This window comes from Rhagoletis zephyria, unplaced genomic scaffold (genome assembly GCF_001687245.7).
Source record: "Rhagoletis zephyria isolate East Lansing unplaced genomic scaffold, Rhagoletis_zephyria_1.1 Rzeph_scaffold_00029, whole genome shotgun sequence".
In the NCBI taxonomy this organism is placed as follows: domain Eukaryota; kingdom Metazoa; phylum Arthropoda; class Insecta; order Diptera; family Tephritidae; genus Rhagoletis; species Rhagoletis zephyria.
Window position 1 is genome coordinate 79809 of NW_016157113.1, and position 26716 is coordinate 106524.

At 34.9% G+C, this 26716-nt stretch overlaps 1 protein-coding gene across 1 annotated transcript; it reads right to left on the minus strand.

Annotated features, from left to right (window-relative positions):
• Positions 1 to 8928: 8928 nt before the first annotated feature.
• Positions 8929 to 25627, minus strand: unpg (homeobox protein unplugged). The gene is made up of 3 exons (XM_017617515.1): positions 24625 to 25627; positions 9731 to 9969; positions 8929 to 9324 (listed from the first exon to the last, which is right to left on the minus strand). Exons 1-3 carry the CDS (start codon positions 25625 to 25627, stop codon positions 8929 to 8931), a joined length of 1638 nt encoding a protein of 545 aa, XP_017473004.1.
• Between the last annotated feature and the right edge of the window lie 1089 nt (positions 25628 to 26716).

Below are 26716 nucleotides of genomic sequence, written 5' to 3' on the forward strand. Positions count from 1 at the left end.
GTTTTGAATGTTGTCAGCACAGTTTTACCAGTGATCAGTTAGAATTTTGTTCCAAGTCTGCACTTGCTTGACGGCTGAAATTATAAGCGCTGAGATGTAGAGCAGCTGCCAAAGTTGAACTCTAAAAAGTTCGGGTAATTTTATCGACCCGTAACCCTAAATTAAGCTTAACCTCCTTCCTTCATGCTGTGATAAGGGATGCTATTGACTTTGTAGGGTTAGGTGAAAACTGCAGGAGTTATTGGAGAAATGATCCGGTCAATTGGCCACCGAGCTGGTGCGATCTAGCACTTCTGGGCTTTTTTCTCTGTGGTTGCCAACAGGCCAAAGACGTTGTACCAACTTAGAACGAATATTGAAAAAAATTAGGTTCAGCGAACCGATCCCTGAGAGCGAATTTCATTCTTAAATGGCATGGTACCAGCTTTTTAGAGATTTCGAAGTTCGAAGCGAAATGCGTGAGTGTCCATTACGCAGAAAATTTGAAGATCATGTAGGAACTATTTATGGAAGTTATCCTTGAATTTTTGTAAGTCATATTCTTTCTGTGGAGAGCTTGTAATGCCTACGCAGTAACCAAAAGAACAACATCTGAAGCTTTTAGTATAGAACTCAAGCTTAAGGCTTCTTTTTGCTAGATTATTGATTTATAATTTCTTCTATTTCATAACAATACATATGTACTATGTAAGCATATGTCTTTTGCTAATGCTTGTAGACATTTTTACTTATAACTACATGCATCTGAATAATTGCGCCGATATTTACTGACATACATACGAATATGTTAAGTACAAATGTTGAATTATTCTTGCGATTACTCTTTTACATACATACATACTTATGTTTTTATGTACATATCAGTCCCTAGCGTGTTTGGAAAATGGCAAAGCTTGAATAGCAAACGGAACACCAGCAAAAAGGAAGGCGTTTCCACGCCTCAATGACAAATTATGACAGTACGCATTTGCTGTGATTTATGATGCTGCCGATGCCATCGTTGCGATGCGCCGCTGTCAACAGTGATGCCTGACTTTGTTGCTGCTTGCCGCTAAAAGCATTTCCTTTGAATGGTGCGGAGCGGTTTAAAGTGCTAAGTGAATAAAATAAAAAATTAAAATAGAAACTATAAAGCATGTGGAAGTAGGTGATTTCATGCAACATTTTGGGCATATGGCAACAACCAAGCGCATAAAAACCTGGTTTAGTTTCATAAAGGTTTTGGTTTTGCTTTTATGTTTGAGCTAAAGGCAAACCAATACTGTATATATGTATATATATACACATATATATATAGGAATTAACGCAACTGTGTTGCGCTTGAAACTGCTTTTTAACGAGCCGGAATGACTGCATGCCTCGAATACGCTGAAGGACGTACGCAAACACAGTTGAGGCAGCAGACTGGAGGGTGTTAATATCGAATGAAAAGAGACACTTTCAACTACTCCTGTTTCCTTGCCTTATTCGCTTACATTTGTTTTGTTGTTGTATGAGTGTTAATGTGTCGCACAAAATTAAAAGTGCAACATAATGTGGCATTAATGTGCGTTCTCGCTGCGTGCGGCAACCTCTGGCCCGCTGCCATAATTAATGGCCAAATAATGTAAAACGATAAAATTATTTAGATGAGTTCGCTGGCAAACGCTTTGATTGCTGTGATTTTCTTGTGAGCAATGGCTGTATGTAATTCAATAAGTTGAGCAATTTAAATTGCGCCATATTTGAATGTTAAAAAATGAACGCATTTTAATTTCCCACAAGAACGCATAATAATGAAATGTTATACATAAATATGTATGTATGTATGTATGTATGTGCATAAGTACCCGCAATTGAATTGCTGCGTCAAGAAAAAACATATCATTGCTGCTTTCAGTAGCAGTGAAACATTAGGGTCGACGAACATTTTTTTTTCGTGGAAAAAACCAAGAAACCCCCAAATTTTTTTCTAAGGCCAACAAGTAATTTTTAAGCAAAAAACACAACCGACTTCAATTCTCGTGTAAAAATTTAGGAATACCGTTAATTTTTGCATGATTCAATGATCGGATCTAAAGCAAATTAGTATGGGACCACCTGTGAGATACTACCTTTCCGATTGAAAAATAACTATCAAAATCGGTTGACATACATTTTCCATTCACAAAACGGGTAGAAAACTTTGGGCTGGTGCTGTGCGGGGTCCGGGTGTTCAAATTACTTGGGAGAGTATCCTTTTTAGATCCCAGTACTTTAATGCCAACTTTTTTTTTAACCCTGGACGAAAAGGAGTTGCCTATACGCTGAGATATCTAAATATGGCTATTTAAAATGACTTTGAGCAATATAACCGGCTGAGTCAGAATTGGCAGGAATCTCTCCGAGACGTTTGATATCGAACGAGATTTCAGACATGCTTCATGAGATTGCTTTCATGTGATTTATATAATCTGATATTAGAAAAGATAATAAGAGCTCCATAACTAAACAAGAGCGTACAGTTGCTGGCGTATGCCAACCACATTGACATCATTGGTAAAATGAAGTGTTCCGTCTATTCTGCCTTCTCAAATTTAGACAGAAAAAGCTCGTGGGTCTAGTGGTGCATAAGGACAAAACAAGTTGGACTGAGTAGGAAATTGAGAAGTATCTAAAGTCCCTTCTCGAAGTACGAATACATATGCGCCATATTAAAACAACCTTCGTGGGTCCGCCACTGACTGACACGTAGTTTAACCCCCAAAACCCCCCGCTGGATCCGCCACTGACCACGTTTGTTCGCACGCCTTAACTTCAAAGTCATATAAGTAATTAAATATTGGCGTGGAAGATTTTTACACAGTATTCCTTAAGCACATATAGATAACTTTCTTCATGTAACAATTTTATATAAAAATTTTAGAATGAATTTCGAGTGTGCCAATAAAAATTGTAAAAATAGAATTTTAGTTTTTCAAATCATAGTCATACTCAATGTAATTTTTTCATTTGGTGGCACACTAGTTTTATTACACTAGCTTCGTTCCATTTGTCAAGAAAAACATTTTAACTATTTAATTTTAATATTTTGAAGTATCTTATATTATTGAAATTAAAAAATCGTAAAATTTCTAAATTTCGGCTTAGAGTGTAAACCTGCTAAATCCGTTTTTTTTTGGCAAAATTGACCTTTTTATGCAGTTCGAAGGAGTAGGCGATTCCAAAGTTGGCAAGCAAAAAAAAAATACGTCAATATAAAAATATAATTGTCAAAAATTATTTGATGAGTAAAGCTGCTAAGTACAATCAGTTCAAATTCAACTGCTAAATCCAACATATTGTGCTTCTGTCGCTCGATTATTGTTCTATCTTAGAGTATTACTTTATGCGTTTAAGCCAAGGTAATAGCCAGCGAATCATGGGCGTAGCCAGGTAGGGGCAGGGGGTGCTCGAGCCTCCCCCCCTTACTTTCAAATTTTCCTTATATATATATAAAATATTATCCTGAAATGCCAGGTTAATAGGGTCGAGCCCCCCCACCCCCCCCTAAATTTCATTCTGGCTACGCCGATGCAGCGAATAATTTAATTTTTTATATCTCAAGGAAATTATTATTACTCGTGGTACGAAACAGAAGGAAGATTAAATGCAGAAGAGTTTTCCAGCGTGTGGGTAGATTTGATAGAAAAAAATGTAGTACCAAATAATAGTTCCGGGGAGCCAATTACAGTAATTTTTTATAGCGACGAATGCACATATCAAAACCGAAACAGTATTATGGCTAATGCTTTGTTATCCAGAGCTATAAATAACAATATCATTATTGAGCAAAAGTTTCTTGAAGTAGGCCATACCCAAATGGAAGCTGATTGTATCCATTCCACTATCGAACGAGTACTTAAGAAAAGAGATATCCATGTTCCTGCAGAATACATTGAAGTATGTAGATCAGCTAGAAAAAATCCAAAACCATATGACGTAACTTATCTTAGTTACACGTTCTTTAAAAGCTTTAACACAGTTCAATTCTTTAATAGCATTCGTCCCGGTCGCGGCAAAGGTGCTGCTAAAGTAACTGATATACGAGCCCTACGGTATACACCAAGTGGCGGCATACATTTCAAACTAAGATTCTCCAACGCAAAGAAAATCCCCAGTAGCTGTTTCCTTGCCGTTTTCTCACCTTCCGAATTTATATGAGAGTAGGTGTACGATTGCTCGCAGAAAGTATTATAGATCTCCAGTATTTCAAACGATTACTTCCTGAAGATTACCACGCCTACTATAACAATTTACCTCATGATTGAATAATATGTATCATACTTTCTGGCATTATTGAGTTCCTACTTAAATTATCTTATATGTGGGCTTTGTACTATTAATTTGAGAGAGGAATAACTCACGTATAGTTACTAATATATGTTTTATAAACTGCCTATTTTTGTTGCAATAAACGGAAGAATAAATCTGTTGTATTATTTTATATATTTGATTGTTTTTATGAATGGAATCCTATTTTAGTTAACATTTAAATTGAGCTCGTAATCACAAAAAATAAAATAGAAACAATTTTATTCATACAAAAAACCACTTCAATTTTGAAAATACAAAAACTAAAACCTGCTAAGTTAGAAATTCGCCAATTCGTAATTTTTTTCATTCGTTCGTGGATTAGGGCCATAGAACGTAACGCGATTAACAAACTATATGTAGGATTTGCCCCTTAGACTTAGAGTTAAACATATATTTAGTTTTTTTGCCTCTACAGTAAAATATGTTTTTTGGTCGTTAGCAGGTTTACACTCTAAGGCGACGATATGTTCTGCATCCTGCATTTTACTTCAATTTTGAGGCACACTCTTGAGACTTCACAGATATGTCGTATTTGATGGGAACGTTCATTGTCGCTAATATGAACATTCTATTTGAAAACTTCTCAAAATTATTTAAAAAAAAGGAACTATGATTTTTTCGAGTGACCTTGAAAAAATTTGTAATTTCTGTATTTTCTAGTATAAATAAACGTTTTAAGGCTAAAATAGTGCAAATACTTGATTAATTTTTTATTGTACATGTTTCTCGAAATACATTGATTGAAATATATGCCAGAAGCACAGAAGAAAAACGACTAGCGTATTTCATTGAACTCGGCCAAATTGGCTTAAGCGGTTACAGCGCTAAACAAGAAGAAGAAGAACTGAAAGTTGTAGAAATTTTCATTCCAGATTTTGAACGCTGTTATGCAATTATTGCCATGTGCAAGTAAAAGTATAACAAAACACTAAATGAAACAAATTAACAAAAACGAGCAAAGAGCAATTGGATTTTCAAAACATAGCAAACCAATTTACACGACTTCGAGAAAAGCATTACACGAGTTTGTAAGGTGTGTGTGATTTTGTGATATGTGTAATTGTACAAATGTATTCGCGCTTGGAGGCGTGCCACAACATAAAACGGTTTAGTGCGTGACACGCAGTGAAATACAAAAGCAACAACAACAACAACAACAACTGCAGCAGTAGCAGCGGAGGGTTGTTTGATCGTTGACGCAAATTTGTTGGCAGTCCAAATGGTTTTTCAGCAAATATGCTGTTCACTTACTGCCAATGCAACAACAACGACAACAAAAAAGAGCAATTATAAAATCGAATACAAAAGCAGAGTTGAAAAATACATACATACATACATACACACATACATACAACAAAAGGCAATTTGCCGCATTTAAACGACACTTTACTTATAATTTTTATACGCACGACAAAGCATTCAGCATGCAGCAGGAGTAACTTACTATACATAGCCTTCTATGTGCGTACGAGTTTACATCCCTTCTTACCGGACTGAGTGAGAATTACTCACACACAAAACACAATTCATTACGCAGCTAATAAGTCAACCTCAATCGCTTATAAGCCACTGTTAGCTGCCACAGATCCCTTTCAAATCCTGCTTTGGTAAAATCCTAAAGCATTTGCAGCAGCCGCTGGGTAGGCACACAGGAAATCGCCCTCTTTTGCCATTGCGGTGCGGCGCAACCCGATTAATCGACTCAGTCTGGCAGTTAGTGTCGTTGTGTCGTTTTTTTTTTTTTTTTTGGGGCGTGACACGTGAGACACCTGGAGTGATTGTTTGCTGATGCTGTAAATGAGAGCCTAAATGGTAAGCAACATGCGTGCATACATACAAATACATATGTGCAAATGTATGTATTTGAATCCACACATCCACACCGATCGAAAAGTACCATCACACTCACATCCTATGTACCGCATTATGGCTGTTTACCAACCACTTCGGTAGGCCCTTAGTATAACTAAATAAGCAGTTGGCTCGCTATCGTTACTTGTTTTGTTGGCTCTTCAAATTGTGAATTGCTACAATTTGGTGCGTTAAATTACGCTATTCGTTATGGACTCTCGATGTGTGAAATTGACAGTTGACTTTTCTCTGTTCTCACTTTCCTCACTTATGTACCTATGCACCAATTCACACGCACTACTTAACGACAATTTTTTGGGTTATTTGGCATACATACATATATATATACTCGCACTTGAGTTCAACATTTGCCGGCCACTTGGACCGAAGTGTGGTGCGTGATAAATTTTATAAATTAGCTACTTAATTGGTGTAATGAATAAGGTGAATTGAAGAATACATATATGTAGGCATGTATGTACGTATGTAGTTTGGCTAATTTCTCCTAATTTCCATGTCAACATCAGCAATTTTCTTATAATCAATATTTGGTAGTAGTAGTTATCTGATAACATAGTAATTTGTAAATTTTCGCCAACGAATGGGCTTCATACATACTTTCTATCCTAAAGGAGACCGCACAATACGAATTGAAAGATCTGTTGAAAAGGAGGTCTAATCGTTATTGTGTTTATCCTTTAGCAACATGTTTGGAAAAATTAAATTAAGTATATAAAAAAATATACTTTTCTTCCTAAAACAATAAAAACAGAAAATCCATGAGAAAATAAATTAAAAAAAAAATACTATCATGTATTGTGAAACGATTTTCTGTCATCTCTTTTCGAATTTGGTTTGGAGACAAACCGGTTTCAGCGTTGCGCCATCTTCAGCATCATTTTCGTTCTCCGAAACGGAAGCACAAACAACCAAAACGCAATCAATTTAATTAATAAAATAAATTTATAAAAATTAAATGAAACTGAAAAATATATACATATATTTTTCTTTTTAAATCCATAAAATCTTAACGTTAAAAAAACTCGGAAGAATTAAATAAAAATAAAAAAGAGCTCGTTTTAAAACAATAAAATTTTAAAATGAAAAGAAAATTAAATTAGAATAGGACAAATCTAATTAAAAAAAGAAAAGAAAAGGATTTAATTTTTAAAAATTAAATGAAATTAAAAAAAAAATTTTTTAAAAAGAAAAAATTTATTAAAATATATGAAAAAATTCGCTGACCGAGAATTCGAACCACGGATCAGTCGAATGTCCCGCTAGTGCTTTGCTCATTCGGCCATTGCGGCTCTTGGAGCAGCGCGAGCAAAATGATGTATGTACACCTCCAGCTGGAACATGTTCATGTGCTTTCAGTCAAAAGAGCTTTCACCATGAAGTTGGCAAAGAAGCTTTTTTTGTGTAAGACTTTCGTGCCAGAATAAACAAAGGGCCTTATGCATAAAAAGTGAGCTTAAGCTCAGACTCAATTTTTGCACTGAAAGGGTGAGCTCAAGCTCAAGAATTTGTACTGAAAATCGAGTCGGAGCTTAAGCTCACTTTTTATGCATGAGGCCCAAAGTCTTTCATACTATCTTGCATGGGCGTAGCCGGGTAGGGACAGGGGGCTGCTCGAGCCCCCCCTAACTTTCAAAATTTCCTTATAAATATATAAAATAGTACCCTGAAATGCTAGCTTAATAGGGAGAAAATGGATATCTGAATTTTTACTCATTTTTTAATGGATAACACAGCCCAACAAAAATTAAAAAAAAAATCGGAGCGGCAAATGTAAAAGTTGTTTGTGATAGATTTTTTATGCTGATTACGAATCCGTAAGCATAAAGTTTCCATCAGCTCCAGATTTTGACAAAAAATCGCGGTTCTTGCAATATTTTAGAAGCTCTAGCGAAGAAACAAAAGGTAGAACATCCCTGACTTAAATTAAACCTAGATCTCTCGACTACTATCTCTGAAAAGATATCTCAAATATTTGAGATCTTAAAATATTTTTACCATTATTAACTAAACGATGGCACAATTTTATGCATATTTCCCTCCACAGGGGGGTTTAAACCTCCAAAACCCCTCCTTGCGGCCGGGCCTGGGTTAGTAAAAACATACATACATACATACATACAGCCCCTGTCAAAATTATAACCCATAAGTTTTTATAATTTATTTTTATGTTATATAATCCAATTTTTAAAAATGTTTGTAATTTTAAAAAAGTTTGTGCGCTATTAAAAAAATCAACAAACTATCCCAAAAATTTCAAGTTTTTTAATTCGTTTTCGTAAAAAGATTTTTGTTATATGTTTTGTTCGACCCTATTAAGCTGGCATTTCAGGGTACTATTTTATATATATATAAGGAAAATTTGAAAGATAGGGGGGAGGTTCGAGCACCCCCCTGCCCCTACCTGGCTACGCCCATGAATATATGTAATACACATCAATTACCAGCCTTTTTAAAATATTCTGCGAAAAGAAAGAGTTGAGTTTTAATTTTTTTGTCTCATCTTATTATTTAGTCTATTTCAATTTATGTGTACACTTTAGTATTTTTTGTTTTGTTTTATTTTATTTTAATATTTTAGTTTTTTTTTTTTTTGCAAACTCATACTTAAAAACAATAATATCAAACAAAATCAAAAAAAAAAATCTAAATAAATAAAATGTAACTACAAATCTTTCCTAATTATTCAGTTGAAAATCTCAAAATAACATAGAAATATGAACTACTTATGTAACTAGCAATTTTTCAATAAATGCTCCGCGCCAACGCCAAAGTACCCGTAACTGTATTCGCCGCCGCCATATTTGCTGCCGCCATTAATGCTGCCGGCGTCGCTGTAGCGCTGAGAACACCAGCAGCGCTGCCATTGCTTAAGCTCGCCACCACGCCATTGGTCGCATTGAACTTCTCGAAGCCGCTAAGCTCGGTGGGCATTTTCTTGCGCAGATCAGGTTTTGGACCACTCAGGCACATTTTCTCCAGCTGTTGGTGTTGCGAACGCACCGCGAACCGATTCACATGCACAGGTATGGGTACAACAATTTTGGTGCCACCGCCAGTACCACGTCCGAGGCCATGCGATGTGAGACCAGCTTTGACACGCTTCCATTTGGCGCGACGATTTTGAAACCAAATTTTCACCTGCAATTATTTGTGGAGGTGAAAAAAGAATGATTAATTGGCAACTAAGTACAACTGGGTAACTTTTGTAATCAGCTTAATATAATATCGTCATCCTCATGCCAGAAGCATGAATGTGCAAATTTATCAGTTTTGAGTTATTGTGTTGTCTTGACTTAGCTTTGGATGTTATATGTTATACCAAAACACAGAATACCATGCCTACACGGAAAGTACATATTTTACAGTTAATTCTCGTCAAGAAAAACTTTCAAGCTTGATTTCCCAAAATTTTCTTTTTACTCATGCATGTTTCTGGCATACGGGCGACGATATTTTGCTATAGCTTTACAGCTTATTAAGCCAATTAGTATGTACAAGAACATATTTACACATGTATGTATGTAAGTAGTATTTGTTTGCCCACCTGTACTTCACTAAGTTTAAGGCTCGTCGCTATTTGACTTCTTTCAGTCAGGCTTAAATATTTCTTTGCATGAAATTCCCTTTCAAGTTCCAGCAGTTGCTCCGAGGTAAAAGCGGTACGTCTTCGGCGTGATTTGGAATTTCCACCCCCACAACTACTCGCAGAATCCTTATGCGAGTCGTTTTGTCCATTCACAGTTTCGTCATCCGAACAGTCTTCACTATCAGAGTGTGTGTAGCCTAAAATTAAAAAAAAAAAACAAGTAATTTTTAAGCAAGAAACAAAACCGACTTTAATTCTCATATAAAAATTTAAGATTATCGTTAATTACTTCTTGATACAATGATCGGATTTAAACCAAACTAGTATGGGACCATCTGTGTGGTAACACCTTGTCTTAAAAAAAATAATATTAATTATAGAATCCGGATAACGTGGTCCAAAGTTATGCGGTAACATGGTAACATACATAAAAAAAATATATATATCTTCCGACGAATTAAAAAGGAACAAGGAGGCCCCACCTTGCCATAGTAAAAAAACTGTGTGGAGTCCTGTAAGAAAGACGATTGCAACATATTTTCGAATACATATAAATTTCTATTTATTATAATTTATTATTAAGGTTTTTTATTCGAGCTTATTTTTTTATTCCCCTTTTTTACAATAAACCGCTAAGGTGCAGAGCAACTTAAAGACGAGCACATCTAAAAGTTAAACATTCTAAAAATAGAATTATTAACAAAAACCAACAAAAAAACCACCACAAGTGTAATAGTGGCGGAATACCTGAGCTTGATTGTAGTTGGCTCACATGAAAAAATTGGAAAAAAAACAAGTACAGCGTGCAGGCCAGTGGCTGAGACAGCTAGGGTCGTTGGATCGAACCCCACTGAAGAAGTCTGATATAGAAATGTGGTGATCTCCGAAATAGCAGCTATAACTTCTACCATTTTACTAAACTATTGTTGTTTTTCCGCAATAGATTTCATTAAAAATGGCCTCAAGCTCAATAAAATTGTTGAGTGTAATTGTTATAAGGCCATAAAAAAAAATAAATAATAGTTCACCGCAATGATAAACGAGGTGAGTTGAAATGATCCTTAGAATTTACGATCGTGACTGAAACGATGTTTCTTCCCAAAACGTAGACGCCCCTCTCATTCTTGAGGTTAAGTTCTTAAAACTTTTCCTCGTCTAGTTCTCTAGCAGAAGGTTCCCCAGATTTTTGTCTTATTTTATTCCCGAAAGTTTTGTTCCCGTTCTGTTCTTCTTTTGAAAATTCACGAGAGTTTTGTTCGCATTTTGTTCTTTTCGGAAACATTCCCGAACCTTTTGGTTTTCATATTGTTCCCGTACAAAACTGCTTTCAGTAGTGGAACGCGTTCTCGGCCCCAGGGAAAGGCACTAACCGGCAAATTTTTTATTTTACAGGAGAGGCAAAAAAACATTATAATATATAGTACTAACACTTTCCAATTTTTAGTGGAGAGGTGTTTTAATACATCCTACCAAAACCCATGAAAAACGCAGTTTCGAAAAAAGTGTTGGTTAGGGCCTTTGTGAATTAAGGGAACGATATGTAATAAGGCCACTCTTCTATTTGACTTCCGTTTTCTTCTTTTTTTCAAATTTTCAAATTAATAAGTAAATAAATAATTCAAATTTAAAGTTAACATATTTGTATACAGTATTAACTACGCCTGCAAATATTCAAATTTTTTCAAACGGAAATCTGTGTCTCCCCAACACACAAATTAAATTAGTCCCATTCGGCAATCAAACCCCCACCCTCAATTCACATCTAAATATTTACACATTTATAACGTACATACATATTTATGTATGAATTAAATTAAGCGCAGTTAAGTAATCTGTGCTGTCACAAAAAAATGAATTACTTTTACTACAAAGAAATGCAATTGAAGCTTGGCGAGAACGCATAAACAACCGGACGATTGCACCGCCCCTTAATATCCTGTCAAACGAAATTATGAAGACAACAACAGTAACTACAGAAGCGGCTGCGGTGTGCGGCGATAGCGGCAAAAGCAACATCTTGTATGGAAGAGGTTAATGGGGTGTGTCAAAGCTTGTGGCAAACGTTATGACAGCAGTAAAGACAAATTCAACGCCAAAGGCAACGGCAGCGCCAACACCAACATCAAATGCCAGTAGCTTTGACATTAGTGGCGGTTGCCGCATCGATTTCGGTTGAATTTGTTGCGGCTGTTTGAAATATGACACCCACTTGCCGACACCGACACCGCCACCTCCACCACGAATGAACCCACTCCAACCATACAAATGTGCGCATGTAGTATGTATGTATGTATGTGTGTAAGTGTCTGCTTGACAATCACTCTCACTTGAGCGTGAAATCCAAGCAAACAAAGCGTAAAATATTTTGTTCTTCGGAATTATCAACAAATTCTTGTTTAAATTTGCTCACACTTCATTTTGGCAAATTGAATGTTAAGGGTCTCTGCAAATGAAGTCATAATCGCAAGAAGTTCAGTTGGAATGGTAGTGTTGTTGTGATTATGAATTGAGCAAAATGAAACGATCCATGCTCGATATTCGTATTAAAATGATTCTTAACACTTGTATGCTTCGGTAAAGTTGTCATATCGGCAAACAACTGTTCACCGCAGTGATTTATGAAGCAAGCATGCTGAAGGGCCCCAAGCTTATATGGATCAAAAGCGTACATTTCAATAGAGATAGCTTACTCACTAGCGATAATTGCAGAGCATCACGAACGTCGCACAGTGGTAAATACTCTTAATCTAGCACGAAAAAACTCCTAACTTTCATCTCGCCCAACATTTTGACAGCATTTCGCTTTCCGGTTTTACATTAGCTTACTTTCGTTGTTAGAACGAGTTTTCGCTGCTATTATCGCCAACATGAGGAACTTCGAGGAATTTTTCTCTCGAACACTTCTCAGAAAACGGCTTTCAAGGTCTTTCTATTTTGGAACAAGATGGTTTCCCTCTTTCCGGGGTCCGGGTCCGGACTCCGGGGTCCTCCTTTTCGAAACTCTAATTCAAAATAAGAGTCACATAAAAATCTAACATACAAAAACTACAACATTTCAACAATTATTTACACAAAACGGAAAGAATCTTTCGTGCCGAAATGATATAAAAAAAAGTATTGCAAAAGTAATTGATTAACACGTGAACCCGTTTAGTTACACAAAAACTATAGGCAACGAAAGCTGAATTAGTTTGCTCGACTTTTATGCGTTACAAATTCTAAAGCAAGAGGAGAAACAGAAAAAAAGAAATACAGTTATAACCTAAGGGAATTTGACAACAAACCCCCATCACAATTTTGCACGATTTTAAGCAGACAAAGTTTGACTTTTTTCATGCTAGATGGAGTATTTCCGCCACTGTGCGTCGCAACCGGACTACAACTTGTGGACACATTTTACGAATGCATTTTTTCGCGACTGATCAAAAGTTTTCAACATGAAGTGGTTCTTGCTAGAGGTCTAATTTAAAATATCGAAAAGAAATAATTAGAGATTTGCCATCTTTTTGAAAATTGCAGTTTGTTAAATGGACAAGGTAAAGTAAATATTGCAATATGGCTACCAACAGAAAGAGGTTTAAGAAGGCTTACAGCCGAAAATAATTTTGTGAAAGGTTGTCACCTGTTTCAAAATTTAATTCAGTTAAATCGATAAGATAAATTGAATATCGCAAGATGGGTATCAAACGGAAGACGTTTAGCAAAGTTTACTGCCGAAAATATTTTTGGAGAAAAAGTGTATTAAATGAAATTGATAAAATAAATGACATATTACAATACGTATTAAACAGCACAAAAACACTATTAAAGCGCAGTGAAGCACGCCGGGTATATAAATATATCTGCCAGTACATTATAAAAAGACACCCTTTTAGAAAATTCAAGTCGGATACCTCGAAAATTCTGGGACTAGGTCCAATTCTAGCTACGCTAACTACAGTATTTTTGCGAAGAACACCTTTCCCCAAAAATACTGTGGTTTTCGTAGCTGAGTTGAAAAAATTACATCGATGTTCTACAACCATAATAGAGCCGAATATTCTCAAAAACAAAAACAAAGAAAAGAATGTAATAGTTTTTTTTTTCCAAATAAGCAAGAGATTTCTTGTGGAAGAAAATGCGCAAGACCATTTGCAAATAAAATTACGAAAAAAAAATCATCGTTAGTTTTTTATAAATTGCACTTGTTTTATGAAAAAACCGGCAAAAGCCGCCAGAAAAATAAAAATATTGCAAACAATTTTTCAGCCGTTTAAAACTTGCACTTTATTGTACTAAAATTTAACGGCTGTAAAACTAGATACATATGTAAATACGCAAACATTTTCTAAAGACTCAGATTAAAAACTTTTAAATTTTTGTTAAAATTTGTTGATCTTTTCTAAGCTCTGAAATTTTGATTAATATGGTTTTGGTCGAAGCATAGACCGTTCTTTTATAAAAACAAAAATAACAAAAAAATATTATCTTTAATAACTGCAAATATTTAACAAAAATTACCATGGACTCAGTTTTGCACTTCGTTGTTTGTAGAACGTTTGAGGTACACTTTTGCATACAAAAACACCGGCCAGACCCAACTACCGACATGTACATATTTGGACACGCTGAATCCGAATCTGAAGTCCATTTGACTCGTACACCCCCAAAATTTTGAGTGAATTTCGAGCAAAACAAATCGTAATTTTCGCAATTTACTGAAATTGAGGGCGTACGAGTCAAACGGACCTCAGATTAGGATTCAGCGGGTCGAAATACATCTCCTCAGGTGGGTCAGGTTATAAGCACACACCAATTTTTTGTGTGCTGGTGTTTTAATTATTTTTTTCCTTTTAGCTGGCAGCTTTTTGGACTCTTTCCAAATAAGCATGAATTTCTTCTGAAAAAAAAATCGTTGCCAAGGGATCGGACTCTAAACGTATACACAAAAATAGCCTACATTGAAATTTTATTTAATCATTTGTCACATTTCAGCATATTACTTAGTTTAAAAAATATTTAACTTAGGCTATTATGCAAAGTAACGAGCTAACTCTCGTTCGGGCAGTTGGCTATTGACCTTCAATACAAGAATTGAAATTTCACTGCCGAAAAAGAGTTAATTCGTCACCGAGAAAACGACCTTAATCAATTAACAAATCATTTTGTTCCCATTAGCAGGATTTGGCTCCACTGTACCTCGCGCATATTTTAAACGGCTATCAAAGAGTCAGTTATGAATATTTAATTCGTCGGATTGTGGTGGGGAGCTGATGATGATGATGATGATTATTGCTGTGTCAAATGTTATACTTCCATACAACCATACATATATATATGACTTTCACTACTTTGCGATTAGATACGCCTCCCAAAGATCGCATACGGGTGGCAACAGTCACGTCTCCCACCAATTCTACCACTACAACAACACAAAATAAATTACATACTTACAAACATGTTGCCAGCAATATTTAAATCCTGTTGCTGCTTTTACTACTGGATTCCCACAGCACCCCTTACAATGCAGGGTTTGGACAAACCAACAAAAAAAAAACACCACCAAACTGATTGCAACTGTTTAAATGAGGGTAGAACGATTTCGAAATAGAAATGACATAGTACAATAGTAAATTCATTCTCTCATTATTTTGTCTTCTTAATTTTTTTACACTCATTCAACGCAGTGGCGTTGCAAATGTCAAAATGTCAGTTAAAATATGAAAAGTCCACTCAACCGTGTACACTCCACCAACTTCGCGCCTGGGTTTCGTGATGTCGTAGAGTCGTGGAATCAAATGTTGAAAGAAGAGTTGAAAGTTTTGATTGACGCCTAACATTGTGTCTTAAATGCTTTTATGCAAATGTGCAATCATAATTGTTTGCGGAATTGAGAATCTAATGGAAATGTTTACTTTCATATTAATTAGCCATAACGACCATTTCTAGTCAAGCTTTGTTATTCTGTGCTTGAATGCAAATCAATGCAGCAAAGTGACTGTCTTGAATCTAATGTGCGGTGACCATATGTATGTATGTCCGAGGTAAGTAGGGTGCAGCAAATCGTTCTAAAATGGTGATCGCAGAGCCAATCGATTTGAAAGCCGGAACTGGTTTAGAAGTAAAAATTCTAAGGGCAAGTAACTATAAAAGGTATCTATAAAATAAGTGGGCAGCTTAATTTTTCACAAAATCATGCATTCTCTCGCAAATACTCACACTGTTGGCGATTTATTTATGCACATATGTATGTAAGTCTGTACATTAGACCGTACCAGAAAAAAACGTTCGCAATACATCCCTGATTCTAAAGTATTTTTGCAAGACGAAATCGAAAATAATTTAATGGTAAAAACAAATATTTGTAAAGCAAGCTTTCTAAATACGAACGAAATCGGACCATAAATACTGGTTTACCAAATATATCGACTCGTGCGCCTCGAAGTTATTCCTTTTCATGTGGTTAATATACACTCTAAAACATTTGTATAAAATTAAGACTACAATAGGAGTAAATTCATGTTTAAATTATTTTGGCGTCCAAAAATGGGCATTTTTGCACCTACTTATGTGAAAAACAAAAAATTGTCTAATATTCTTATAAAAATTTTTTACAACCAATATGTCTAAATTTTAAACACGAAGTGTCTAAAAGCACACATGATGTTTGATTTTACACACTTATAATCGTTTTTCTCATGAAAGCGCAGTAAACGTTTATTTGTTGTGAAATGGTCGCGTCAGTCGGTTTGGTGTGAGCAAATTTTTAATTTTTGATGTTCTTCCGTGGAAAATTTGCGTAATAAACATATATTTATAAAAGCATTTAGTGGTATTTTTATAAGTTCATAGTTCAATAAATATTTTGGAGATGTTTGTATGTAAAGTGTGTGCTAAGCAGTTTTTTAAATTAAAGAGTTATCATTTGCATTTATATGCGCATAGGGAATTAAATTGTAATATGTTTCAGTATTTGTTTCCGAAAAAGGCGCCACACAGTGTAAGATTTGACGAGTCTAGCTCATATATGTAATACTCCTATATTGGCAGTAAGAGCTAGTACCGTCCGAAAACACTACAGTACAGATATATCAATAAACACGTACGAAAGAAAAGGAACACATACGTTTATAAATAAACATGTACACAACACATATAAAAAAGCGGCACTCAAGTACACAATACATTGACAAAAACGGTACTAGACTGTCTCGCTTTGATTTCGGAATGCTTACACATTGAAAAGTTAGCTTACTGCCCAAGGTGTTGTCAGTAGCGACGTCTTTGTTGTGATTTTGACAAGATCGGCATGCTTATTTTCAGTGCTGCCGATCTTAATTTTTATACTACTATTCGTTGGGAAATAGTATTTAAAATACTCCATTTTAGTAATACCGCGATTTTTAAAGAACTTGGTGTTTTCAGAACAATATTAATATTTAAAATTGCTGGATTTGTATAATTTATTCCCGCAAAAAGTAGAAAAAAAAAGATATCGTGGTTATCAATGGAAAAAAACGTACCCAGAAATCGTATGGGAAGGCGCTTTTTTATATTAAATAACTTTTGCTGCATTGTCATAATATTGAGCCAAATGAACTACTGATACACTAGAATAGAGTGGCTGCATGGTTAAATTGGCAATTCGCTTATATTATCGATATTTATGTGTTTTAATCTATTTAGAAAATCATTTACAGTCTTATAGGAAATTGCCTTATTTTACGGCTTTTACTTTTTTAAAGTTACAATATATGTCCAAGCTGTGTGGAGCTGCCGATACAAACATATATTCAGGCTTATAAGCCTGTAATTATACATTTTTCTACATTTAATTTAAATAGTATGCACGGATTAAAGGTAGTAAATAATTAGTACCTTTTCTAGTACTTTAAAATGCGTGACCGGAATAGACCTGCCGAAAAAGTGAGGTTAAGTTACTGACAACACCTTGTTATTACTACACCATGCTTACTGCCAATATAGGAGTATTAAATATATGGTCTAGCTGCTTTTAATTCCGTAATTCGAAATCTATTGAAGATGGATTAATGAAATTTTGCACAAGGTACGTTATAAGATAGACGAAGCTTTTAACAAAAAAATGGCCATTTAGAGTTACTGTTACGTCATCCAACTTCAATTTTTAAAAAGGCAAAAGCTGAAATATTTAACTAACTGCAAAAGCTAAAATGCCCACAACTTATATTTAGAATTTCCTTATGAGAGGGAATTTTAAACTGCAAGAAATGGACTTTTTTTTAAATTATGGGCGTGGCTAGTGATAGAACTTTTTAGAAAAGTATCGATACTAGTACTCATTTATAATACTCTAAAAAAGAATCGATGCCAGTACTCATATTTGCAAAAAAGTATCGATAATACTCGTACTTCCAAGTATTTTTAAGGCAAACGCGAAAAGTTAACAAAAATCAGATTGCTTTGTTATATATACATCTTTCTTTTTGTAAATTGAATAGACATTGCTTTTAAAAGCTGATGTCTGAACTAACAAGCATTTCGAACGTAGTTTTTGAAAAGAACTTGCAAAAAGTTTAAAAGCGTAAAATAAATGTTTAAAACCAAAGGTCTGAAGCTTTTAAAAGCAACTAAAGCCATTGTCTTTAGACAGGAAAGATAAGCTCCCTTTCACAAAAATTTTCTTCGAAAGCGAGCTGGATTTCGAATTTAAAACCAAGGTAGAATAACATTGGAAAACGAAGGCTTCGTTATTCTGGAAAGTTGCCAAGTTATCGAGCCGAAGACCACCCTCCTAACCCATTCCTTACACCGGCACAAAAAAAAATTGGTGTGTGCTTTTAACCAGACCCGCTTGCCGCCACGTATTTCGACCCACTGAATCCGAATCTGAGGTCCGTTTGACTCGTTTTTGCTATTTTTTTTCACAATTTTCGAAATTAACTCCAAATTTAGAAGGTACACGAGTCAAATGGACCTCAATAAATGTCGGTATGTGGGTCTGGTTAAAAGCAAAGACCACTTTTTTTGTGGCCAGTGTTATCGAAGGTATGGCAAGAGATTCGTTTTCCAATTATTTAGGACGTTTTAACCGAGCCAAATATCCATATGACTGCTACCTCTTCTTCTATGTTGTATAAAAGTTCCATAGCGATTACCAGTAGTAATTTTTCGGTTTTTTGAGTTGTGACAGTATTGAAGTAAATGAACGTTATGCCCATGGGGTAATTGTGAAACATTTCTCAATGTAATTGAAAAAAAAAATTACCTAAACAAGTTTTTAAAACGTCGATAATTTTCGGTATTCGCGACATTTACTCAGTACTTGTCAAAAAGTATTGAGTCCTCGATACTACTCTGTACTCATGAAAAGTATCGGTATTCTGTACTCGGCACTCGTATCGTTCTATCACTAGGCGTGGCTAATATCGCTAAAAAAGTCAAGTTGGGCCAACAAAATTCCGTTATAAGTTCAATATTTCTTGCTCTATTTACAAAAATGGGGTAGCATTCTATTCAAAAGCGAAAATACAAAAGCTGGTCTCGGTCGAGATAAAATACAAATGAATTACGCGACGAATTTAAAATTCCTAATAGGCCTGAAATAAGAATTTCATCAAAACCAGCACTTTGCAGCAGCTAAAATTGTGTTGTTTAAAGTCGAAGAGGAGTTGCAAATAAACCGAGATCTAATGAAATTAATTGCGGGTGTAATGAAATTAATAAATTGCTAAAATTAAATTTTAGTTAACATCGTTTTACTTTAATATAAAATACTCAGTCCTAGTTTACTAAAATTCCAAAAATGTATATTTATTAAAAAGAACATACCTAAAAAAAATAAGACCAAGATGGTATTTTATTTAGCAATTGTTGCATAAATCACATAACACTGACAAATTAAACATTGAGATTCAGTTTCAAATATACAAGTTTAAACCCCGTCCCGCCCTACACCTTGATTTAAATTTTGTAGTATTAAGCTGGCATTTCAGGGTACTATTTTATATATATATAAGGACAATTTAAAAGTTAGGGGGGGCTCGAGCACCCCCCTGCCCCTACCTGGCTACGCCCATGGAAGTGTATTCATGGGCGTACGCAGGTACGGGCGCAATCACCTTCAAATAAGTTGTAACAGTAAATTTAATAATTTTTACTCAATCATATCAGTCATTTATGTACTTAAAAAAAAAATGGTAAAAACACGGTGCTACAAAATACAAAAAAAAATCGCGAACTTTTTAAGTGACCTAGTACAGGTCGTAGAGCTGGCCGGGTAATTGATGAAACTGTTTTAAAAAATTGTCTAACACCCTCAAATTCTTAACTTATTCTTAAAAAACCAGTTTTGCATGACTTCCGGCACTAAACAGTTTGTAGCTCGGTTATTTTTAAACCAATTTTAAGTTTTTATATGGCCTTAAAAAGGAGAATATTTGTCTTTTTTAAGGAAATATTAAGGTTTTTAAGTGAATTGTAATTATGTGAAAATTTTGTGGAATATATATGAAATTTACACCAATTTTTATTATTTCTTCCGCTTCTACTACATTTTTTGCCAAAATTTCAAAAGATAGTAGTATCTTTTAGTCATTACTTCTAAAAGAATGTTTAATTCTGAGTAAAACTAGGTACCATTATCATTAAAATCGATAAACAGATTATAAAGTCATGACATTTTTTTAAAGAGAAAAATTCGAATTTATTTATAATGAACTATTGAAACCTGAAAATGAATGCAATCCAACTGATTCCATTTTTCTGTAAAATTACATCGAAGTGATTTTTGAAAAATTTTAAGAAAATTCAAAACTTCCGAAATTGTTTATTGATTTTTATAAATGGTACCTAGTTTTACTCGGAATTGAACTTTTTTTTTTTTGAAGTAATGACTGAAAGAGACTACTTTATTTGGAAATTTTGGAAAAAAAATAATGCCTAATTACGAAAAATAATAAAAATCTTTGTTAACTTCAGACTTAGTCCACACATTTACAATGTACTCACAAAACTTATTATTTCTTTAAATAGTAAAAATTTTCTTGTTTTCAGAGCTATATAAAAACTTGAAATTGGGTAAAAAATAACAGAGCTAAAAATGGTTTAGTGCGGGAAGTCATGTGCAAATGCTTTTTTAAGAATAAGTTGAGAATTTGAGGGTGTTACAAAAATTTAAAACGCAGTTTCTTGAATTACGCGACCAGCCAACGGAACTTAAAAAGTTCATGACCAGTGTAACACGGTGTATCAACCTGAGTTTAACTATGAATTTATATTCAGAGTTACATAGATAACTACGCAAATTCATATCGCCTGAAAATATACAAATTCTAAAAATCAAGACTTTTCTATTCAAATTTGAAATTCGTTCCACAATAAAAATTTAATTTCACAACAGTTTAACTATGGGGGCAAGCTGGTTTAAAATTTTGTTAACTGAGCGTTGTGAATATGAAAATCAATAGTTAAACTCTTATCAGTTGTTAGCTACGCACTGTGAATTTGGCCCTAAAACAATTTATCGATTTCTTTTTCGAAGGCTATTGTTTAGATAAACAAGTAATTTTTTAGCAAAAAATAAAACCGACTTCAATTCTCATTTAAAACTTTACGATTATCGTTAATTACTTCATGATTCACTATCCAATCTAAACCAAATTAGGATGGGACCACATCTGAGGTACCGCCTTTCCTTTAAAAAAAGAATTATCGTAATGGGTTATGTGGTAACATACTAAGGGCCAATTTCACAGTGCGTAGTTAACTCCGAATCGACAGTTAACTAGAGATTTTCAGTACAAAAATCTGTAGTTAACTCCCGATTCCGAGTTAACTACGCATTGTGAAATTAGCCCATAAAAACAAATATTCCGACGAATAGATAGCCTCTTCCTTTTTTGAAGTCGGTTAAAAATACTGAAAAAATTACGATTTTGGTGTAAAGACGAAGTCGAATTTTAAAATTTTCATGCAATTAAGGTAACTAACAAATTTTTATTTTAACTCCTCAATAAGTTTATAATAAACTCCATGCAATATAAATTCCTTTCTAGGGCTCGGTACAACTCAATTGTTACAATAACAAGTAATTTTTAAGCAAAAAACACAACCGACTTCAATTCTAAAATAAAAATTCAGAAGTAAAACAGTTAATTTCTTCATATTCCAATGATCGGATGTAAATCAAATTAGTATGGAACCACCCCTGAGGCATCACCTTTCCGATAGAAAAAGAATTATCGAAATCGGCTAATGTGGTCTAAAAGTATACGGTACCATACATAAAAAAAAATATTCCGATGAATTGATAACCTCCTCCTTTTTTTGAAGCTGGTTAAAAAGAAAAAAATTAATGAGGTCAATTATTACTATTAAATTTACATTACAAATAATTTGAGCGATTTTCAGATTTGAGATATTTTCGGAACTTATCGATATGATAATCGATATCTTTATCGATTTTGCTATCGATATTTTTATCGATTTTGTTATGGATATTTTTATCGATTTTATAATCGATATTTTTATCGATTTTGCTATCGATATTTTTATCGAATTTGTTATCCATATTGTTATCGATTTTTTTTTTATCGATATTATTATCGATTTTGTTATCGATATTTTAAAATTTTGGTTTGAAGTTTTGTAGCCCATTTAAGTTAGGTCTGATAAAGGCAAGTTCTAAGCTGCTAAAAATCCCTTTTATTTCGTAAATTTTTTTTTGCTGGCAGTGTCCCCTCTGTACATACATATCGAGCCCTAACCGCCAAAATAACGTAAGCGACATTTTTTTCAAAATTTTCTTTTTGATGCAGAAATGTATCTAGATGCTCTAGGAATATTTTCTATTTTCTATTTTGAAAAAAATGTCGCTTACGTTATTTTGGGGTTAGGGCTCGATATATAAAAGAATATTTTTTCGAACNAAATTTTCTTTTTGATGCAGAAATGTATCTAGATGCTCTAGGAATATTTTCTATTTTCTATTTTGAAAAAAATGTCGCTTACGTTATTTTGGGGTTAGGGCTCGATATATAAAAGAATATTTTTTCGAACATACCGAGCCCTAACCGCCAAAATAACGTAAGCGACATATTTTTCAAAATTTTGTTTTTGATGCAGAAATATTACTAGAGCATCGAGATACATTTCTGCATCAAAAAGAAAATTTTGNGGTTAGGGCTCGATACTTTGTATGTAAAAAACGTGAAACACCTTCAACCAAAAAATTCTCAGAAATCAACGAGATTTTTTACCAACTTGAAACTTGCTCTATACTGTTATACTAGAGTTAAATTGGCTACAAAACTGCATACCAAATTTTGTCTAAAGGTTCTGATAACAAAATTTGAAATTTTGGTGGAAACTTGCGGCATTTTTATAATTTTTCTACAAATTAAAAAAAAAAATAATTAAAAAACTTTAAATAAACAAAAGACAAATAGCCACACCGGCCAAAATATTGCACCCCTCTTATTTTGTGGATAACTGTACGCAAGCACTCGAATTATTAAAAAAAAAAATAAAATAAAATATAAGCATATCTGGTGGAATTGATTATATGGAAAAAAATTCAAGCAAATTTGACTGCCAAAAATATTTTTGGGTAGGATTGCCACCTAATTTTATTAAATTATTAAGCAGATAAAATAAATGCAGCATTACAACACAGGTATCAAACTAAAGACGTTTAAGAAAATTTACTGCCATAAATATTTTTGTAGCGGGTTGCCACCTATTTGAAAAATTTTATTCAGATAAAGTGATCTTATCTCAAGCTAAACACTAAATTAATGCACCTTTGAAGAAAGTGCACAATATACAGAATCGAGTTGGAAGATTATAAATTAAATTTCCAGGATTAAATACCTTCGAAAATATATTAAAAAAGGTCCCTAATTCATAAAAAAAAAGTAGGGCAATTCATCTAAACTCGTAAACGCCTCGTAAGCAAGTAAATCTCGTAAACTTGGTTAATTTTGTATGGGAAACCGGTTTATATATGAGGTTTACACAGTTACGAGGCATTTACGTGTTTAGATGAATACCCTGAGAATGTTTCATAAATCGAAAATTTGTTTGAAAATCTCAATTCATAAAGCTCCTCAAATCTATTTATTTTTTATGAATGAAGCCATAAGAGTTTCGGGAGGGAGTAACTACACAAAAATACTTTTAAGACGCAGTGAAGTACGCCGGGTATTTCCTAGGTTTTAATAAAATATTAAATTAAAACACAAACAAGTCATACCAGTGGCGCAGAGAAGAAATTTAACTTATCCTTGAGTTGTGAGAAAAACCAGCACAACAAATTGCACAGCTAATAACTCGAGATTTAACTGTGTAAACGGGGTGATTAACGAACGAGCTTTAATTGAGATTATATTTACATCGGCGGCCCTCTGCAATAACGACACATTCCAAAATTCAAAAAATAAAAACTGTTACTACTGTTAAGGGGATCAGGTCTCTAATATGTGCATGTGTATGTGTCTAATCCATTTCTAATGCTTAATACTGATATTAGTAGCCTTTACTACCCACTTTAGCAAGGATTAAACATCGATTAGAAAAGGATTAGAGACATGAGCCACTAAAAATAGTAAGGGATTTTATTTCTTGAATTTTGAATTGTGTATCTATTGCAGAGGACCATCGTACGTACTTTTTGTGTGACTCTTTTTAATATTTAGAAAATCTACATGCGGCTCTTATTAGCCTCATCTTGCCTGGCTGGTTTTCGCATTCCGCCTGACGTTTCCCATTCGTTTAGGTTCTGCACTGGCATGCAATTGTTTGGTTGCATTTTTCGTTTGTGTTCAAACAAAAACTATTTCGTCAGGAAAATGTTTAAGTCAAATGGATAAATAAAAAAACCTCTTTAAATTTACCTCTGCTCTTATCCATATCAGTGCTATAGTTTTTCGGCGACATTGTAAGGCTTATGTCACTGCAGGAATCGCCGCTACAATCAAAATCCTCGTCCACGCCCACATCCAACAACGCTTCGGACGTATGCGATTTGTCCGAGTCACGACTGTTGGTATTACCACAGCTGGAGGCGGACGAAGCACCCAACGTCATATCGCTGGCATTTGGATCACTTAAAACCAAGTTATTCTGGTTAGGACTCTGCAGGCGCGTATGTACCGTTAAATTATGAACATAATCATCACCTATGAATTCAAAATTTGAACGTTGATGATCGTCACTTAAATCATTGGCAAGATTCGAATGAGACGCGTTTACTGACGCACCACTTGAGCCGAGACCACCGAAATTACTCAACAAAACCTTCTCGCGATAATTCGCATCCGACGGATTGAACAAAAAACGCGCTGGCATTTGTGAATCTAACGAATGCGCTGACACCGACGGCACCGGTCGTACATGATGGTCACCGTTACTCGAGCTGGGTGGAAAGCTGCTGCCACTAGCTGGCATAAGATGCGGATGCGATGGCAGTGATGAGGCACTTTTTGCCGCCAGTTGCGCGAGTAGGGGTGCCGGCAGTGGCGTTGAACTTAGATTTTGCTCAGCTTTTGTGAAGTTTGACAGATAACAACCGCTAGAAATCAGCTGCGTTAATCGATCGTGATTCTGTGCAAAGTAACCATGTAGCCAGGGATTGTAGAAGGGGAAATTTGTGAGACCCAAGGCAGAGGTGGCGACTAAGGCGCGTGCATTTAGCTGGTCTTGGTCGCGATTATTGGCGTTGACTAGCTTTTGTGGGCTTCTTTCTTGATCGTGTTGTTGTTGTTGTTGTTGTTGTTGCTGTTGCTGCTGTTGCTGGTGGTGATGATGATTCGCAATCAAACTCTCAATGGAGAAGGGTGTAGAGAATTTTGTGAGTTTATTAGTGGTGTCCGATTCCAGAGGTCGAGCGCCCTCCATGGCGTTTTCGAGCAATTTCTATTATTTTTTTGTTTGCTGTTTTTCACACTTTTTTATCTTATTAATATTTTTCAAAGATTTTTGTGCCACGCAATTTTTTAATGCTCGTTTTAAATAACTAAAAGTATTTTCAAAAAAATATGTAGTTACACATTAGCGAGCACAGCGTAGTGCTTGTGACATTGCACTTATATAAAAATTTATGCTACCAACACCTTCACACACAACTAAAGATCGCTTTGGAATTTCTATTGTTAACCACTTGAGAGTTATCCGTGCGCCCACAAGTTTAGGCGAGTAAACAGTACGAACCACTGAACCGTTGAAAAGTCGACAGCAAACTAACTGTCGCTCGCTGCCTGCGACTGTTCCCACTGTTGGCACTGACGAAACGAACACACACGCGAGCAAACAAACAATTACACACCGCACTGCGCTGCCAAGCAGAAGCGTCACATCACCATCAACATATACTTGGTGCGACAACACACGACACTTGGTTGGCTGCGTGCTTGGTGTTCGCCAGTCGGCCGTAATGGTGGTGTTTGTTGGAAAAGTTCCGTTCTTGTTGTCTGATGTACCAACAACGAGCACAAGCTCCGCCTCATAGTACAGCAAATCCAATATGGCGCATGCCAATGAATGAGTTTACAAGTAAAGAGCGCACAGCAGGCGGCCAACCGGTATTGGCTGCGCACAAACACACAGGCGCACACATATGTACATACATTCGTACACATATTCACAGCAACTTGTTCGTATGTAAGCTGCAGGCTAATTTGCTCACTTCTACCGGTGCTCATTATTGTAGTTGTTTGTGGTTGTTGATGTTTTATTTTTTACCTCCCCATAATTGCTTTCTGCTTGAATCGGGTTATAATAAAATTGTTCGCATACGCTGCTGCTTTGAATACGCCTTCCCATTAGTGAGTGATTATACTGTAGACACTGTTGCCAACTTGGTGCTTTTTGCACTAAATTTAGTGCATTTCTTAATTCAAAATGAAAAAATTTTTGAGTTTACGGCTTGGTTCGTCTTTTGGTGTTTTTCTGTTTTTACTTTGAAGACACCAAGACTGTAAATCTGAA